Source organism: Amblyomma mixtum, chromosome 7 (assembly GCF_055824585.1).
Source record: "Amblyomma mixtum isolate Tamu chromosome 7, ASM5582458v1, whole genome shotgun sequence".
Classification (NCBI taxonomy): Eukaryota; Metazoa; Arthropoda; class Arachnida; order Ixodida; family Ixodidae; genus Amblyomma; species Amblyomma mixtum.
This window is the reverse complement of record NC_143018.1, coordinates 52,917,486-52,935,997: the sequence shown is the minus strand read 5'-3', so window position 1 is coordinate 52,935,997 and position 18,512 is coordinate 52,917,486. Positions and strand designations below refer to the sequence as shown.

At 45.1% G+C, this 18,512-nt stretch overlaps 1 protein-coding gene across 1 annotated transcript in view; it reads right to left on the bottom strand.

Moving 5' to 3' along the window:
• Window positions 1–15,377, bottom strand: part of LOC149336092 (uncharacterized) — an 80,771-nt gene extending 65,394 nt beyond the window's left edge. Inside the window, exon 1 of the mRNA XM_089552579.1 lies at window positions 15,135–15,377. Within this exon, the coding sequence (XP_089408705.1) occupies window positions 15,135–15,182 (48 nt within the window). The 5' untranslated portion in view covers window positions 15,183–15,377. The remainder of the gene's footprint in view (window positions 1–15,134) is intronic.
• Between the last annotated feature and the right edge of the window lie 3,135 nt (window positions 15,378–18,512).

Below are 18,512 nucleotides of genomic sequence, written 5' to 3'. Positions count from 1 at the left end.
CGGCTTGCACTGACTCTACAACAAGATGAGAGAACGAGGGAACATGGGCAAAAGATTCCTAAGGAAAGCGCGCTGGAGCGAATGGAAGCATTAAGAAAGAAAGTTGTGCAGAGAAGAAGTTAAGTGAAAGGGACAGGATGAGGAGTAAAAAATGCATGTCATGACAATATAAGCTACAAATGGGGACACCAAGAAGGCCACAAACGGTCAAAGAACTTGACTTGGAGCTTGGTTTGGCCCTGCGTGCTGTGCAGAAAGAGGAAAAGAAAAGAAAGGAGAAAGGCAATACTGTAAGAAAAAGCATGTTGAACAATATTTACAAGGAAGCACATGCCAAATAAGGAAAGAAAGCTAATGTGAGCGTGTACAGAAATGTTTCAATGGATGGAACCCCGATAGATGTTGAGGAGACAGCGGCGGTGTTTCTAGGGCCGGCGTGGGGACAGCAGCTCGTTTTCTGAGTGGCGAATAAAACTTGTCTGCCATTGTGAGTGTCCCGCCATCACGGGGCTCTTTGCGCACGTTATTTTTTTTTTTTTTGGTAAGGTTCTCTAGAAAGCCTAGCGACGGCGTGGGGCGCAAAAGGCAGGATGGAAAACGCCAACAAGTAAGGCGAGGAGCAAGTGGTATTTTATCCGGACACAACATAGCAGGAATCAGAGGAAAATGTCTGAAATGGTGAGAGAAGTCCCGTGCGCGCAAAGCGAAACCAATTTTAGGAAACTCAGCGAGTTGAAACGAAGAGAAACCATGGAATGAGAGAAGCTGTGCCCATGGAAGCAATTTTCTTAATGAACTGTGGAAATAAAAAGATATTGCGGTTGCGAAGATGGCATTGTTAGATTACTACATAGAGATAAAAGCGGAATAGAAAGGAAGAAGTGCGAGGGGCAGAACGTGATCGGGTAAAGTAACGTGAACGTGAATTAGGGCCCGCCCTCTAAGAGGGAAAGATAAAGATAAGGAATGAAAGAAGTGAAGAAAGAAAGGAAGAAAGAAGGAAAAAAAGGGAAGAAAGAAAGGAAGGAAGGAGGAAAGAAGGAAATAAAGGGAAAAGGGAGAAATAAATAAAGGAAGAAGAAAAGAAAGAAAGTAAGAACGAAAGAAGGAAAGAAAGGCAGAAAGAAAGAAATAAAAAGACAAAAAGAAAGAGAAGAAGATAGAAAGAAAGAAGGAAAGAAAGGAAGAAATAAGAAAGAAAGAAAGATAGAAAGAAAGAAAGAAAGAAAGAAAGAAAGAAAGAAAGGAAGGAAGAAAGGAAGAAAGAGCGAAAGAAAGGAAGAACGAAATAGAGAAAGAAAAAGGAAGAAAGGAAGAAAGAGAGGAAGAAGGAAAGAAAGAAAGAAAGAAGGAAAGAAAGAAAGAAAGAAAGAAAGAAAGGAAGAAAGAAAGAAAGAAAGAAAGAAAGAAGGAAAGAATGAATGAAAGAGAGAAAGAAAGAAAGGAAGAAAGAAGGAAAGAAAGAAAGAAAGAAAGAAAGGAAGGAAGAAAGAAAGGAAGAAAGAAAGAAAGAAAGAAAGAAAGAAAGAAGAAAGAAAGAAAGAAAGAAAGAAGAAAGAAAGAAAGAAAGAAAGAAAGAAAGAAAGAAAGAAAGAAAGAAAGAAAGAAAGAAAGAAAGAAAGAAAGAAAGATGGAAGGAAGAAAGGCTTGGTTTCTTAATGGGGTCTAACGTCCCAAATCGACTCAGCCTATGAGGGCTGCGTAGTGGAGGGCTCCGGAAATTTCTACCACCTGGTGTTCTTTAAAGGGAAGCTGAAGAGATTTTCGAATTCATCAAGATTCTCACGTATGGATGTGGGAACCTTAAAAATCATGCGGGCGAAATTTTTATGCAGATTAATCACTTAGGAGCGACGTAATCGCCGTTTAAAATTGCGCGGTAGCTCCGCCCCCCGCTGTCCGCCGAGCGCTGCTGATGACACTGACGATGCGAGCCGAAACCGGAAACCGTGGGGTGGTGACGTAAACATTGGTGTTCCGTCGCCACGCAGCCTCCGCGACCGTGCTCGTTTCTGCGTGCATGCCACCGTAAGTTGCTTCGATCTGCCCGATCTGCCGTGTGTTCCTGTATTTGTGCGTTTTTATGTTTGTGGTGACGTACAGAAAAGTGTGTAGCATCGAATGAAGCGGTGGATCATCATGCCGGCGTTCTGCGCAGCTGCACTAACACCAGCGGCCGCGACGATGTGGTCTTTCATTATTTCCCGCAAAATAAGAAGCTTTCCGCGAGGTGGGTCGCTGCTGTGAAGCGAAGCGATTTTAAGCCCTCAAAGACTACAGTGCTATGCTCTGACCACTTTCGTGATGAAGACTATAACCAGAGCCTGTCGATAATGCGTTTACTGGGCCTGTCAACAAACGCATTTAAGGCAGAAAGCTGGGCTAGTTGGTGTTTTGAGCAAACCAAATGTTTATCTGTGCACTTAAGATTTGAGGTTCTTGTATCGGGAAGTGCCATCACGCATGCGATTCAAATGTTGATTTTTATGCTCCGGATTGTCGCCTATAAATTCGTTGTTGTTCTCGAGAATAAAGTCAGTTGATGTCTAGAGCCTGTGTTGTCTTTCTCTACCCTGTCGTCCTTGTTTTTTAAGCGCTACTACTATGTCCTCTCAATCCTGTCAACAAAGTCAGCTCGACTGAAACCCGGCGCAATACAGTCTGTCTTCGCGCACAGGAGCTCGTCACTGCCACCGAGGCCAGCTTTCGCGAAAAGGCGGAAGCTCGAGGTAAGAATTTGTGCTTTAACTCTATGAGAATTTGACTGCGCGAACCGGTGTTCTGTGTAGTGTATGGCGCGTAATTTCGTGGATGCAAGACTTTCGGAAGTAGTGAGATTAACGGCGCTGGAATGAGAACGTCAGGACGGCAGCGAACTGCAGCTTACAAAATAAGTGCTTAGCTTTTATGCTTGCAGACATGCATCATGCATCTCGTACAGCATTACTCATATCAGAGCTCGGCCCTAAATTTTTTGGCTGAAAAAATAAAAACTTAAACTGCTACTAATGCTGCAAGAGCTGAAGCGACGCGAAGTGCGCCCCACAACCGGATACTGCGCACCGCGCGTGAGCAGAGAACTTTGTTCGGTAAGCCAGCACGTGAAAAGACGTTATATGCAGACTCTTTACTCAATTATGTTGGAGCTCAGATATTCTAGGATTCATGCGTAGCCCTCAGTGGCGAGAACATAGGGAATAGTACGTGGCACATTTTTCTTCGTGCTCGGAGCGCCGAGAAAATTCTTTGCAGATGTTTCTGTTATACGGGTGCGCGGCGTTTCGTTTTCAATTTGGATTCGCCTGGGGCCTGGCTGATAGCCGCCTCGTCAGCGCCCAATGTGCGCAGTCATGGCGCTTGCAGTCCGGCCCCAAAGCGTACACTTTTTTTTGAGCGATCTACGTCGGACGCGCCCGCTGGCGCTGTGTTAGCGCGTGAAGTTGCCTGTCAGGGCGTAAGTTTTTAAAGATATCTTTTTTGCTTGGCTATAGTATTTGCAGGATGTGCTCCAAATCTGCAAATACAACATAATATGAGAATAAAAATTTAATTAAGATATGCAGTTTAAAGAGCTAATGTAAGCCTTCTGCCTATTACTGGTGTCTGCCATATCCCCCAGTATAGCCCCAGGGATAAAATTAATACTATGTTAGGTACCATTTTTAAAATAAATTTTGGACCTTGTAAAGAAACACCCGGTATATAATAAATGATCTCACTTTGCACGGAGCTCGCCAATCAACAAAATGGGTTATGAAATAAACTAGAAGATTTTACTCACTGAAGCACACTTTTGTTCTGTTTGCAACTATAACATCATATGGCTTATGCCTTTCAGGTTCTTGCCGAACTGCTGCAAGATCAAGACTGCACACCAGACAGTCAAGAATGCACACCAAACAGCAATACAAATCAGGACTGTGCAACAAGTCGCATGCCACTGGCAGATGCTGCTGAGGACCCTGCATCGAACTTTTCCACAAGAGATGACAAGGCTGACAAGTCTGTTCAAGTTCTAATGCAGCCAATACCAGTAAAGTGTTCTGCCAGGAATACATTTGTAATAACACATGTAGTCGTAAAAAATTGCCGAGTGCACCATGGCTTCATACATTAATAATAATATTATATAATTGTGCGCCACGTGTGCTACAGCCAGCCTTGCGATTCGGCCTGCTCGGTTGCAGCACGAGGCCATCGAATTAGTAAAAAAAATCACTTGTCGCTTGATCTGAGAACAGCACTATAAAGGCGGCCGCAAACGGATGGAGATATTCCTACAAGGGCTTGCAGTATGAAGCAATTCGCCTAAACAAGGATTTCATTTTACTGCCAGATCCCATCTTGGCACGCAGAACGGAAGGCGCACGTTTGTCACCTCGACGAGTTCTGCCGCAAAGCGCCGCGAACTTCTGTTTTACGCGTGTGTTATGAACCGAGCCGGCACGCAGCGACCGTGAAGCGATGCCAGCATAAAATTTGCGTGCAAAATGAGCCTGATAACTTCTTGCGCATGTCAGTGGTCTGTGTGCATTACAAGCAGATTTGCGGCAGCACCGACAAGCGGCAAGACAACAATGCCGACGATCGCATCCCGCTTACATTGCATTAGGAAAATTTCGTGGAGCAGTGCTATACTACATTTTCTCGTTTCAAAATTAATTTATTGTATCTCTGAATGAAGTTTGGCTAGAAAAGTATGCTTACAAAAGGACATCTCCAACACGTGGAGATGCTGACACTTCGCTTTCGTTCAAGCCAAAAGCACCGCTTGCGCCATCATCGTTGCTTCCTTGGAGCGGTTTGCTCTTTGCGATTGGTTCGTACATGTAGGGGATGACGCCAAGATCCTCCTGGTAGTCTTCGATGTGTTCCATCGTGATATAAACATCAAACCAACAGCCCCGAACCACAGCGCGCCGCGCTTCATGTACTACATCGGCGGCGACCGAGCCGGGCTAACCGAGCCAACGCCAGTGTTCACGTCACGAGGCGCCCAACCAATCACAGGCGGCAACGAGGCGCGCGAGCTGGCCCTAGGCTGCTGCTGCACTTTTCGCCAAAATAAAATAGGTTTACGCTTTCCTCTGCCTAATTTCGATGAGAAATTCGAATTCCGAGGGTGGAAAACTGTTAAGTGCATCTCTTCACTCAATTTTTTTGGGAAACCTTTCAGCATCCCTTTAACGTAACTGACACCGCACAGTACACGGGCCTTTAGCATATCGCCTCCATCGAAACGGGACCACCACGGCCGGTCGGGATCGAACCCGCGTCCTTCGGGTCAGCAGCTGAGCACGGTCATCGCAGCGAAAAGAAGGAAGGAGGGAAGGAAGGAAGGAAGGAAGGAAAAAGGAAGGAAGAAAGAAAGACAGAAAGAAAGAAAGAATGAAAGAATGAGGAAGGAAGGAAGGAAGGAAGGAAGGAAGGAAGGAAGGAAGGAAGGAAGGAAGGAAGGAAGGAAGGAAGGAAGGAAGGAAGGAAGGAAGGAAGGAAGGAAGGAAGGAAGGAAGGAAGGAAGGAAGGAAGGAAGGAAGGAAGGAAGGAAGGAAGGAAGGAAGGAAGGAAGGAAGGAAGGAAGGAAGGAAGGAAGGAAGGAAGGAAGGAAGGAAGGAAGGAAGGAAGGAAGGAAGGAAGGAAGGAAGGAAGGAAGGAAGGAAGGAAGGAAGGAAGGAAGGAAGGAAGGAAGGAAGGAAGGAAGGAAGGAAGGAAGGAAGGAAGGAAGGAAGGAAGGAAGGAAGGAAGGAAGGAAGGAAGGAAGGAAGGAAGGAAGGAAGGAAGGAAGGAAGGAAGGAAGGAAGGAAGGAAGGAAGGAAGGAAGGAAGGAAGGAAGGAAGGAAGGAAGGAAGGAAGGAAGGAAGGAAGGAAGGAAGGAAGGAAGGAAGGAAGGAAGGAAGGAAGGAAGGAAGGAATGAAGGAAGGAAGGAAGGAAGGAAGGAAGGAAGGAAGGAAGGAAGGAAGGAAGGAAGGAAAAGATCGCATAGCTTACGGGCCGCTTTTGGGCCGGAACACGTTATGAAGCTGTACGCTGAAAACAGTGCTAAGAATTTTTGCGCATTGCTGGTTTAAAAAATGAACATGATGTGCGCAATTTCTGCAGCGTTTGTAATTATGTGCTTCACTCCTAGCGGCACTTTAAAATCTTATAATTAGCTTATTCTGCGCTTACCTGTAATCTTGTTACCGTCATGACTTTTTACCCATCGGTTTGACGCGTAAAAATCAAGCGTCAATTTTTATTTTAAGAGTCGGGAGCACGTTCTACTTTCAAACAAGTACATCGTTCGCCGCACATCTCCAAACTGCTAGCAGAGCTAAGCCGCTCCTCAGTTTCAATTCAGCGCACTCTAGGTTGGTCAAGGCGGGAATAGCGACGGCATGTCTCACGGCTTCTTTGCGAAAATCGTGCTCCCATAGGGTTCAGACTAGCTTCCAGGGGCAGGTTCAGAGACTGAGGGACGCTGGTTATCCGGATATGGCTCTGGCTCAAATATCCGAGAGGATATTGACTAGGGGCGTTTGTCCAGCAAAAGAAAAAGAAAAAGACGGCATGCTTACAAGAACCGTGGCGATTCCGTACGTTCATGGCATGTCTCACCGTTTGAAGAAGGTAGGCTCGAGATTTGGGGTGAAAGTGGTTTTTACAGCGAAGGATAAGATGAGCAGAGTGTGCAGCGCGGTAAGGAGGAAGATCGAGTGCCGGGACGACCAAGCAAGGAATGAATGCACAGTTTCCCACAAGAAACCACTGGTCGTGTGCAAGACTGGAGTCGTTTATTCGATACCGCTCTCCTGCGGCAAGACGTACATCGGCCAGACAGGCCGCTGTATTAATGAGCGGCTGTTTGAGCACCGCAGATCAGTAAAAGGGGCAGTGTCCTCGAACCTGGCTTTGCACTGCCGAACATGTAAAGACTGCTTCCCCCATTTGGACAGGACTAACATCTTGTTCTGTCACCCAGATAGGACCTGCAGGGAGTTAGTTGAGGCGTTTTTGATAAGCCAGGAGACTGGAACATGTGTCGCCTCGCCTTCCATTAATCTGGTAGATAAAGAGTTTCGAGCTCTGGGGGAATGTGTGGCGACAGGTTGATTGCAGGGTCTTGTCATGTGCTAAGATGCTGAATGGCTTTGTTGGGATGAGGCGGTTTTTGCAGTCCGCTACATGCGCGTACGGGTTTGTGAGGGCTATCGCGATGTGTCTGTGTTTTATCGTTGTGTTTGGTGCGTATATAAGTAACCCTTCTAGAAATAAAACTCAGTTGTTAGATTGCGCTCGTGTCGTCTCTTGTTTCTTTCTCTCGTCCTGTGTATCGCGCTGTATTAAGATGAATCCGTTCCAACTTGCCCAGTTTTCTGTTCTAGTTAGCAGGGCGTGGCCATTGTTTAGATTCCTTAAATTCTAATATCATGGTGTGCTAAAGAATTTTGCCCCTTCTTCATTCCGATGGAAATAACTTTATTCTTGCACTGCAACCTAATACACAAATGAAAATCTGCAGGAAGGAGTCATAGATAATGCTTGCATCGACACGCCTCGTAAGTGAGAGAATTGAGAAAATTAGAAAGAAGAAACACAACAACAGCAGTTTTAATCCATTTGAAGTGAGTACTACGGTTGCTTCCAAAGTTACAATATCGTATAAATTAAAAACAATTTATAGCGTGGACGAGGGAAATAAGGACTTTCCATTTTGGCCGCGGAAAGACGGAAGTAATTACGTGTTTGGTGCTTTTTGTATAAAATGATAACTCGAAGCTGGAGCTATTTAGCAAGAATGAAAGCCCGTAAATTTCCTCAGAGCCCCGGATAAAAATGAGGAATGTATGACGGCTGTCTAGCAGAAGCGGCAGTCAGACAGCGATTACAAATGATGATCACATGTCCTTTAGAAAAAGAGAGATCATATGCATTAGGCGAACGCGTCTTGGTAGCACACTGAATTAAATAGAGCCTTTGACTTCACTGGAAAATAGGAAAAAAATGACAAGTGAATGACCATTAAAGGGGCTTTGAATCTTTACGGTCTTTGTAGACATAGAAAGGATGGCATAAACGACGGGCCTTTTCAAAAACTACATAGTCGGCGTTAGGGCTTCGAGATCATCGGAAAGCACTCTTTGCTGCAGATCAAAAGCGGGCAAAATGGTATTAAGACCAGCACTTCATCCTCGAGACAGGCTGTTAGTCAGCGAGTCAGGCAACTGTGGACGATTAGCCCTTTGCCTCCAGTCCTTGAAAGAGTAATTCTAAGCCTCGGGGAGTCTAATTATTGCGCCAATGCTGTTTGTCCCTAACAGAGCTTTTATGCGCCTTTTACTTAGTTGAGTCTTTGAGAGTACTTCTATGAGCGAGATAAATAAAGTCAATGCAATTCCCTCCATGCACAAGTACACAAGGCAAGACAGGTAATTTTTTAAATAAAGGCGAGCCACCGTTCAGAAAAAAAACAGTGGCTGCAGCAAGCCACACAAGGAAATTGAGTTAATATCACGTGGGTCACTAAAGGAAGACGTTAGCCTAAAATGCGAGTGGCGGAAGAGAGAGTCCGCACTGGCCCCATTTTGTCCCGTAAATGTTGTGGTGACGAAGGGCTCAGACGCCATGGAATTCAGGACGGCCACCGGACAAATGAAAAATTGTAAACCGAACGGAATTTAGCAAAGTGTATTCTGAAAATTTGCAGTGATGCTTTTCTCTCTCAACTGCCAGCTTTCCTCGAATGTTACGAGCCTATTCGTTAGAGAAATAAAAATAAAATATTTACGCTGGTTGCTTCTATCGCAAAATTTGTGACATCTGGCGCAAAAGCTGCAATTTTTGTTGAAATTCGACCCCTTACATCTTCATAGTACGGTACGGCCGTCCGTCTACTGTTAGTCTGCATTCGCGCTTTCCCTAAAAACTGCATAAAAACCCCGCGGAAACGCTTCCTCTGTCTGGCTTTGGCAGAATGAGAACACTCGTGATTCGAGCTACTCTACGTCTCTACGCGAGAAGCACGGACACGCATTACTGCTTCCCTGCGTTTGCCGCATTACGTGCCATGGTGTAAACGTGCATGACAGCGCAGTACGGCGGTATGCGTCTGGCTTTGCGGCGCGATGAATAACCTTTCTAAGTAAGTATCAGAAGATTCTATGTTCGCATCCTGGTAGTGTCTTTTTTATGTTTACACCTTTCGGTGCACATTAAGCGAACCCAATAAAGAAAACGAAAGACATTGCCTGCGTTCAAGAAGAGAAAATAAACTATGCTTCAGCACAGTTACATCTATCATGCTCCATGTGTCAAACTTTGAGGCGAAAGATACACCTCGCCCGAGAATACGCTGACGGGTGCTACTCTGCACCGGCAGTACACCCCCCCCCCCCTCACAAAAAAAAAGGATGCTAAACAACCTTTCTTGGCTGACAAATGAGCACAAAGATGGCACGGTTAAGTCCATCTTCTTGGTAAACTGCGTCTTTGTTATGGCAGGAAAATGATCGTGACCAGGCTTTTATAGCCCTATTTCTTTTTTCTTGCTTAACGATAGAGGCAAAGAATTGATAGTATTAGTAATTTAGGCAAAATAAGACGCTCCTCAGCACTACGATTGCAAACTAGTTGATACATTAAGGTCAGTCGCTTAAGAGGTCAAGATTATTCATATTCAGTATATTCAATACAACAAATGAGTTCGGTTCGTGGGTTATACTAAACGCCAAGTATCACATAAAGCGGAAAGTATTATGAACACCACTTCTCATCAGTCCAGCTGTAAATCAATGCGGGGAATGTGACTATCTTTTACAGCCTTTTTAATCAAACGAAGATACGTACACCTAATTTCGTTGCAATTATGTCACGCGAAGCTTTTTTTCTCTGGCTGTCAATACTTTCTCCCGCCGAGATTCATTCTGCTCTGTCGCTGTGGCTGCAGTCGTTTTCAGTCCGAAAAGACGTGTGGTACCAATGCAAGTTTCACCATCACCACCAAATACCACACACTGAATAAAAAATAAATAAATTTCTTTTACTTTTGGTACAACTTTCGGTTTTACGAGGGCCACTTATCTCGTTTGGCTGTAAGCTTGAAATCAACAGGAAAAAATGGACGCTTCTTTAATAGAACGCAAGTGTGGTTATCTGTACATTCTGAGATGGACATAACCACAGCCGTAAACATCGCCTCACTCAGTTCTCACGACAAAAATGCCTCCACATTTTCGCCTATGTCGCTCTCTATTCCGACAGAGTAAGCAGCTTCGAGAGCATGGTGGCGTCGATGGCACTCTTCCAGCAGTTGGTGATGCTCTGGTGTTGGAATATAAAGGTCGCAGGTTCAATGGTCCGCTGGGAAAGCGAATAACGTGCCCTTTTTTGGTGTATTCTATCCTGATTCATTCCGCATAATTCCAGAGCGAGACATTATCTGTATTTGAAAATATTTACGACCTGCGGTTTCTTCAAAACCACCGACTGCCGTTCATGTCGCGACACTAAAATTTTGGCATGAGGCAACGTACTATCAGCAGCGAATGAAATGCGAACACGAAAACAGAGGTGGCAGCATAAAAACAACAACATATTAACTCCTGGATTAGAAATACAAGCGAAGTTGAATAACACTTCTAAAGAAGAGTCTTCGTGCCTTCGAAATTAAAGTAGTAGGAGCTAGTATTGAGCGTCCCCTGGTTAAGAGCTGCGTAATTTTCTGTTCGTGGCTCGCTTGTTTTGTTCGCGTTTCATTTCTTACTGACAGTACATGTAACAGCGAAAGAAGGCGCATCAGTTTACGTGATATCAGATAAGAGCTGCTAGTTTCGCAAATGAAATACAGCAAAGAGACACCCGGAGGACTGTTTTTCAAAAAAAAAAAATGGCCTCGCCTGTAGCTCCACACAGTCTTCCTGGGATACAGCAGTTTTTTTGTTTTTTTTTTTTCAGTTTACAGCCTCCGGGCTTTCTCGAAGCCTGTGTTGGCTTGTGTGCTGCAGCCTTTTGCTTTGGACGTCTTCGTCTTGCCTATTTTGCGTCGGAAGTCGCTGCCGCTGACAGGGAGAAGTTGTTAGCCGAGAGTCGCTGCCAAACGACGCGCGCTGATGTCAAGAAGCATCGCGCCGCGGCGCTGTATGCAACGCAGGCAAGCGGAAAACTGAAGAAGAGCGAAGACGCGTAGGCCTCCGCCTAGTAGGACCGAAAGCGGAACGTCCTTGCAATATTAAGGTTAGGGAAGGAAAAAAAAGTTTGAACAGCAAGAACGCACGCTGTATACCAAATGAGGAAGATGCGCTGAAAGAGCCTTGAACAAACTCTGTAAAACTTTTATCGAGAAGCATAGGACACGGCACTCTTGTGAGTTTTTGGCATTGTTTGTTGTTTTTTTTTGCAATCTCATGCACGAGAAGGGCCAGTCACTCAAAATAATTGCTCGCTTTCCGGAACGCCCCACTGGCAGGAGCCGTTGCGACATAGATGCAGAGTTGATAACAGTGAAATGATCTTCCTCTGACTTTGTTTTTTAATGTTCTCATTTGCTCTCTTCGGCGTTCATGTTATAGAGCGCCTGTCACTCACGAAAAGGAGGGATACTGTCATGAGAGGTAAAAAGGAAATAATATTCCCGGCCTGCGGTCCCAATTTAGTAAACGGTGTCCTGCAGTGGGCGTAGTCGGGCTGATGAAGATGATGATGCTGCTGATGGCGATGATGTCCTGTTGCTCTTCAATATTAGTAGGCAGTTTGATATCTGTGTATTTGTTCTGTTGTACCAAGGCGACAGACAGAAGAGTCATTTTTAAGCCAAACCTTCCCGGGAGTGCTACTCGGTCTAGGAGCCCTCTGGCCTGCCCCTCAAACCTGGCAGGGTTAATATATTAATGTATTCGCCGCCTCGCGCGGTGATACTCTATACTCCAGTAGCAAAAACAAGGCTCTGCGCTTATTTGTGTGCCCAGAGGCGTAATTGTATGCATCACAGACCTCACCGACAAAAATGCGTGGAGCATGCGTTCTGGAGGCACGGTTCATTTATCAATGCCTCTAATCCATGAACGCTGTATGAAAAACGCAAATGAAAAGCGAATTGTTGCTGTGGATTATAAGGGACTCGCAGTTCCTACAGTCTTCTTTACAGTGTACCTTGGTCAAGGGTGAATATATTTGAAGAATTGGATAAAACAGCGCAACAGAAGACGAGGCAAGAGAAGGACACCGCTGGTGTTTGTCCTTCTCTTGTCTCGTTTTTCATTTCGCTGTTTTTTTTTTCAATTCTTCGAAAATGTACCAACCAGCCCGTATTTGCCCCCTTCGTGAATATATTACGTATACTGTTCCTTTTCTTTTCTTCTATAAAACCTTTTTTTAAAACGTCTTTGCTCATAGCATCGCCTTTAACTTTGTGCAACTACTGAAAATTCATGTTATAAGCAGAGAGATTGTAAAACGGCGCCGCAGAATGTGAGGTGCAGGCCCGAACAGGCCAGCAGCAAAACTGAAGGCGTGCTGGTACAGCAGTGTCATTTTTTGTTTGGTATGGCTGAATAAAATATAAAATCGAGGAGGGCAATTAGAACGAAAAGAGGACTGAACATTGTAAAGCATGAAGGAAAGCGAGGAGCCCAGAAATTGAAAACAAAGGAAAAAAAATGATGGGAAAAATAACGCTTGGATGAGGACAACAATGAGTGTGAAAGGTAAGAACGCAAAGAGCGAAGGAAAATGAACGAAAGAAGGAGAAGCGAAGTGGCTGTGCTAAACCTCCGATCATCGATGCGTTCTTAGCACAATAAGCCATCACAGTAAACATCGCACTTTGTTCTACTTATCCTTCACGCCTCTATCCACCAGAGAAAGAGCACTGTTCACAAGAGGAACTGATATTTTATTCGCATCTAAGTCAGTCTGGATGAAATATTAAGAAGTACTAAGCATACATTTCATTTTCGACGCCTCCACTTCGACTGGCTACACATCGGCTCTGGAGCCGAGCACAAGCATTATAAACAAGGAGCCCTTTTTTGAACTCTGTCTCGGACGGCGAAGAAATCTTCTCGCGAGCTTCAAATTCGCACTAGTTTCGTGTTTCTATTTAGAAAAGATTAAAAAAGAAACAGACGGAAGAATGATTCCTCGAGTACTTTCTAATAGAAAACAAAAAGTGCAAACTCGCAAAAAATACAAGCGCTCTGGCGAAGTTTTCGAGATTCCCTACCTGCAATAGGCTTTCGCTAAAATCCTGAAGACACTTTTCAGCTTGGGTCATTTCGTGTTGCCTAGAAAAGAGTGTGGACCCGTGTCATTCGAAGCGGGGCCTTGCTGAGCTTCAATAATCACATGGGATGCAGTTCAAAACGCCGAGTTCCAGAGGGGGCGAATGGATGAAATGTTTCGTCCTTTTGCTAGAAAATGGCTGGGCCCTAAGGGACTCCAGAAGGATGGCCCGCCTCCGTCTAGCAGCTTGCTCGGCGCCGCCGAGGGGGACTGCCGCGCTCCGTGATAAGTGGGGATAATCGGTCGCCCTCGGATACGGTACACCATGCCGTATCGCCGAACGTGCCGAAAACAGCTGGCGCACAAAGTTGCGAACGAGTGAGTGGGACATTCGGCGTTCTCATTTTGTAGCTAAAAACTTCTCCAACTCTCAAAGGGGTCCGCACCACGCAAGAGGGCGCTAGTTCTTCATTGAGGTCATTGACCTGGGCCTCTGACTTGTTTAGTCAATCGATTATACTGGGTGTTTCACCTAAGAATTTACACGATTTGTGAAAAAAAAAAAACCTTCTTAAGTTAGAAGAGAGCTTTTTTCGGCGTAGCATTGTCAGTGGTGTAGTACATTCGAATACGGATGCGACATGCTGACTAGCAGGAAGGTTAAGTGATACTGAATAGGTAAGTTTTTAACTATTGATGAGAGGCTCTTTTATTATTGAAAGGCGTCTAGCCCACCGTAATTATTATCCATATCAGTTTTTAGAATTTAGAAGCCAAGGTTACCCTCAGCGCTCTGGACCAACGAAGTTTGGCTATTTCGATAAAAAGATGCGTGCACTGGAGAGGTTGCTTTTTCTGCAAGCCCCTCGAAAGCGCACGCAGTTTGGCGCGACATATCCAAAATTTGTTCGGCCAAAGCACCAACGTGTTTTAGAAATTCGAAAAACTGATATGGGTATTACTTAACGTGGGCCACGGGCCTATCAATAATTAAGGAGCCTATCATTAATAGTTAGAAAGTTAACTATTCAATAATAGTTATCAACCCTGCTAATTGGCACACCTTAGCTGTATTCTGCTCTACTATAGTGCTGACAATGCTATGCAGAAAAAAAGCATTCTTTTAACTCAAAAATGCTATTTTTAAATATTATGTAACATCTTAGGAGAAGCACCCGCTATAGTAGAAATAGATTATAAAGTACTAGTTAAGCAGGTGCGCTCCTTCTGCTGGGGTTAGCTCATGTTGACGAAGTAACGATATAAATGTAAAACAAAATTATAACTTACGTATTTAGGGGAAAACGTTGATTGATTTGCCAGTGCTTCAAGTGAGTGTTAACATTAATTATAGCGTCTTTATAATCTCTAGGGACGTGTTTTGTAACAATCCATCACCCAATTGACTCTTCATCTCTGCCGTATTGGTATTCTACACCTATTATTCTTGAGCGGGCGATTGACGTCCGTAGTACCTGTTTAAAAGAAGGAGACAACCCTGTAAAACGATACAAAAAGAAGAGATGAACAAACTAACCCGAATGAGCACACTTTGAGAACCAGTGAACATTTTCTGGACGGTAGCAGACTGTGGCGCCACATATGTAATGGGTGCAACCAGCAGTTGGCTGAACACATCTGAGCTTTGAATTACTTTGGCCAGTTCATCGGAATGCCTCAAGTAGCGCGACAGTCCGACAACCTTTCAGTTGTGTCTCGATTGGAGGGCCAGGTGTTGGTTCTTCATTCATATGTGGAGTTCCGCATCTGGGATGATGAGAAAGCTCCATATTAATGCATCCACTCTTCGCGCCTCCTTCACATGATTAACAATAACATTTTTTTTTTCTTACAGCGGCTACTGAACAACACACATGATCATTCCTGACCATGTACCCGCACTCCACTGTGCCCCTCGTGACCATGTGGCACCCACCTCGTATTTATCGCCGACCTTCCGGGTGATGGGCCGTGCGGTGGTCATGTTCCCCGTGATGTGGTTCAGGTGGAAATAGCTGGAGTCCTTGACGTCCAGCAGGCTGTAGGCGACGGGCTTGCCGGGCGCCGACTCGTCAAGCGCGCGCACGGTGGTCACGTGCACGCCAGCCGGCGCGTTCTCGTGCACGCGCGGGTCGTGGAACGGGGACCAGAACACCAGCACACCTGCATCAGGCAATGGGAAAAGGAGGCAGGGGAAGAAGAAAAAAATCCCGTTAGTGCGTGTCCAGGGCACCTCACCTTTATTGCACGTACTTAGATGAATGTTTTACTACAATAGCATCAGAAGCCCCATCGGGAAGAAAACGTCGTCGGTCATAAAAGACTCTGATTGGCTAATTACGAATGACTGAAGAGAAGTGACGTAACTGAAGGGAAGAGAACAGAGTGAGCTGTCAATCATGGCGTGCAAAGTAATTTGCTTTGAAGAGGGATGTAACATGCTGCAAGACGCCCTTCACACGCATGTTTCATAAGAAAACGATATTCAGGTGGTTTTTGTAGCCCTGACCGAGTACCTGCTGATCATGGCATCATGGCACATCTTAGCGCAAAAGACAGGCACTGCATTGTGCAAAAATGTCGATTCGATGACTGCCGTAAGCGTCAGTCGATGTGATTTTTGTAATGCGTTAAAAAAACTAACAACGTTATGAGTATAAACCTAGAATATCACCTCGTCGGAGAACTCTTTCAAAATTTCCCCGTTTTATTTTTCTAAAGATGCGTCCAGCAACTACTGCGCGATGTCGTCATGTGAGCGTTTTCTTTACTTCCCGCCGGAACATCGTTGCGCACAGTCAGCTCCGAAACGTCAAAGATGCCGCAACGCTGCATCGAAGCGCTAGTCATTACGTTTGGTAAGAAAGTTCTTTTTCCCTTCTTTCGGCAGTGAAACAGTCCTCTAAGTTCTGAAGTCAAGACTCAATTTAGTATAGAGGTATATTTAAAAAAAGAAAGCTGCTGAGCTCCACTGTTCGCCCTCCCTCATGTCTAGGCTTCGTCTGCTTTATTTTTGTCTTTTGATATACTGAGTTCCGAGTTTCCAAATGACTGAAACAACAAAGAATGCAAGCGCAGCACACGTGAGCTGAGTTTACAGTTACGCAACTACTGCAACGCTAGTTGCAACATATTTTGTCAAAACAAACCAAAGAAGAAGCTAAGAAAGCAGCTTTCTTTCTCCTATCCTTCGTTAAGAACGTAACAGAACCGCAAAAAAAAAACAAAACAAACCCGACGGGCTGTTTTTTCCTCGCCCTATCAAGAACTTACAGTGGTAAGTTCATTAGAGCTCCAGATCACGTATAGCACTAACCCCCCCATTCCCTAAAGAAAGGATGGAGAAAAGATGAAAATCTTTACAAAAGGTGCGGCAACAAGTCTGCAGAACGAAGGTCAAGCCAACACACGCGAAAGCAGACCGACGTCGAAATGATCAAGACAAGCTCGCCACTACAGTTTGCGCAAACACAAAACAAAACAGGAGAGCTGAGAAAGGTTACGAGATTATTAACAAGGCGAAGACCGACGAAGACAAGATAAAACAAGAGCGGAGGCTCAGTGAAATCAACACGGCTGGACGCGTTGCCAAGGGCAACGAATGCACCTTGTTCATTTCCTCGGTTTCAGCATGGCTTGCAGCGGGTGAGTAGGGCAGGGGGATGGCGGAGGGGGGGGGGGGGGGGGGGTGCGTTTCCACGAATGATGGGGAAACTTTTATCTACGACCCTATTTACATTTTCAGCCCAGAGGTGTCATGCAGCATTCTAGAAGTAGACATGGCGGCGTCCTCTAGTAAAGCGCTGCATTCAACAGATTGGCTTGTTCGCTTCGACGGTTTGTGATCAGCCAAGAACATTTGTTGACCGACAACAGAAACCTAATAGAGGCATCCGGACTACAGTACTCAGTCTTGCAATTTGTACGCACCAGACAGAAATTTGAGAAGTTTACGTAGGCCCCTCAAATCTGTGCATGACAGGATTAGTGCTGATAAATGTTAGGGTATCTCGCAATCTCGTCAGCCATCGAGGGTACCTTGGAAGGCAAAAATGATGCCGACCATTCTTGCTAAATTCTGACGTTTCGGCCTCAGCACAGCAACCTGTGTTGGGAACTTTATAGTCTCCTGGCAGGCGTCCAGTTCGAAACTTTTTCACACAAAATTGTTTTTGTGTTTGGCTTTCGATCCTTTGTTTAGCACTGCGTCGATCAGCAGCTCTGCTGATTTTTTTCTTAAATCTTGAGACACTCACAGCAACGAGTTAATCTTATTGTTCCGCATTAATTAGGCTGCTTGCTATTTTTTTACTTGATGGCGTCCTGCCAAGATAGGATGCGGCTGGAATGAATGCAGTTGAAGAGAATTCCGACTCTCCCGTTGTTTAATGGCAGCTCGATAGCTTCGTGAACCCAACGAACTGTGATACCTGATGTACACTTTCGTAAGTAAGGCACAACTCTCACATGATGCTCTCACTCTCACATGCTGTTTCATCGTCATTAATTCGATGCAAGATCCTCCCTTACAAGCGCTTTGCACCTTATTATAGGCACCAAGTGCAAGGAAGGAGCATGAGAAAGTTTGCTGTGCTTTGCGAAAGCTCGCAAGCGAGGTCCTTCTTTGTCTGTCGTTGATCCGACGCCGGCAAGGAGCTGTCCAGCGGGGTGTCACCAGCCGTTGTCGTGCGGACGAGCCGTCTAGTCTCGCTGGCGTCAGCTCGGCAAGGTATTAAAAATACGAGCACCAGCGGCGGCACACTACGTTAGTTGATACTGTGTGGCTGAAGGGACAGACTCTGAAAGCAGGTGGTGTTGTAAGCGTCGTTTTTTTTTTTTTTACTTTTGTTCCCTTTTGTAGGGAGCACGAGTCAAGCACGGGGAAGCTCAGGCCTTCAGCGGTCAGATTAGCATCTTCTGGCTTATTGATTTTTGTGAGGCTGTATTTGCAAAGCTGCTGCGCTTAGTACTGCACTGCTTACATGTGCCTGGCACTGCAACGAAAGGACGCACTAGTGAGGATTTAGCAAATAATGGAGTTAACTTCATGGAATTTATCAGTCAGGTTTAGGGGGGGACTGCGAAACAAATGGAGATAATAAGCACATAGAGTACTCATTCTTGCAGCAGTACATTCAATTGCAGGACTAACTAATTTCTTGTCACTGTTTGTTATTTTATTTCCTCTACTGCTTGTGTATGTTGAATAATAACTTTTGTCTTAGTTAGTTGGTGCATAGCTAATTGATTGAAATGACAGCCCGAAAAGAACGAAGTCACATCTTGTGTGTTCCTTCTTGTCTTCATTCTTTTC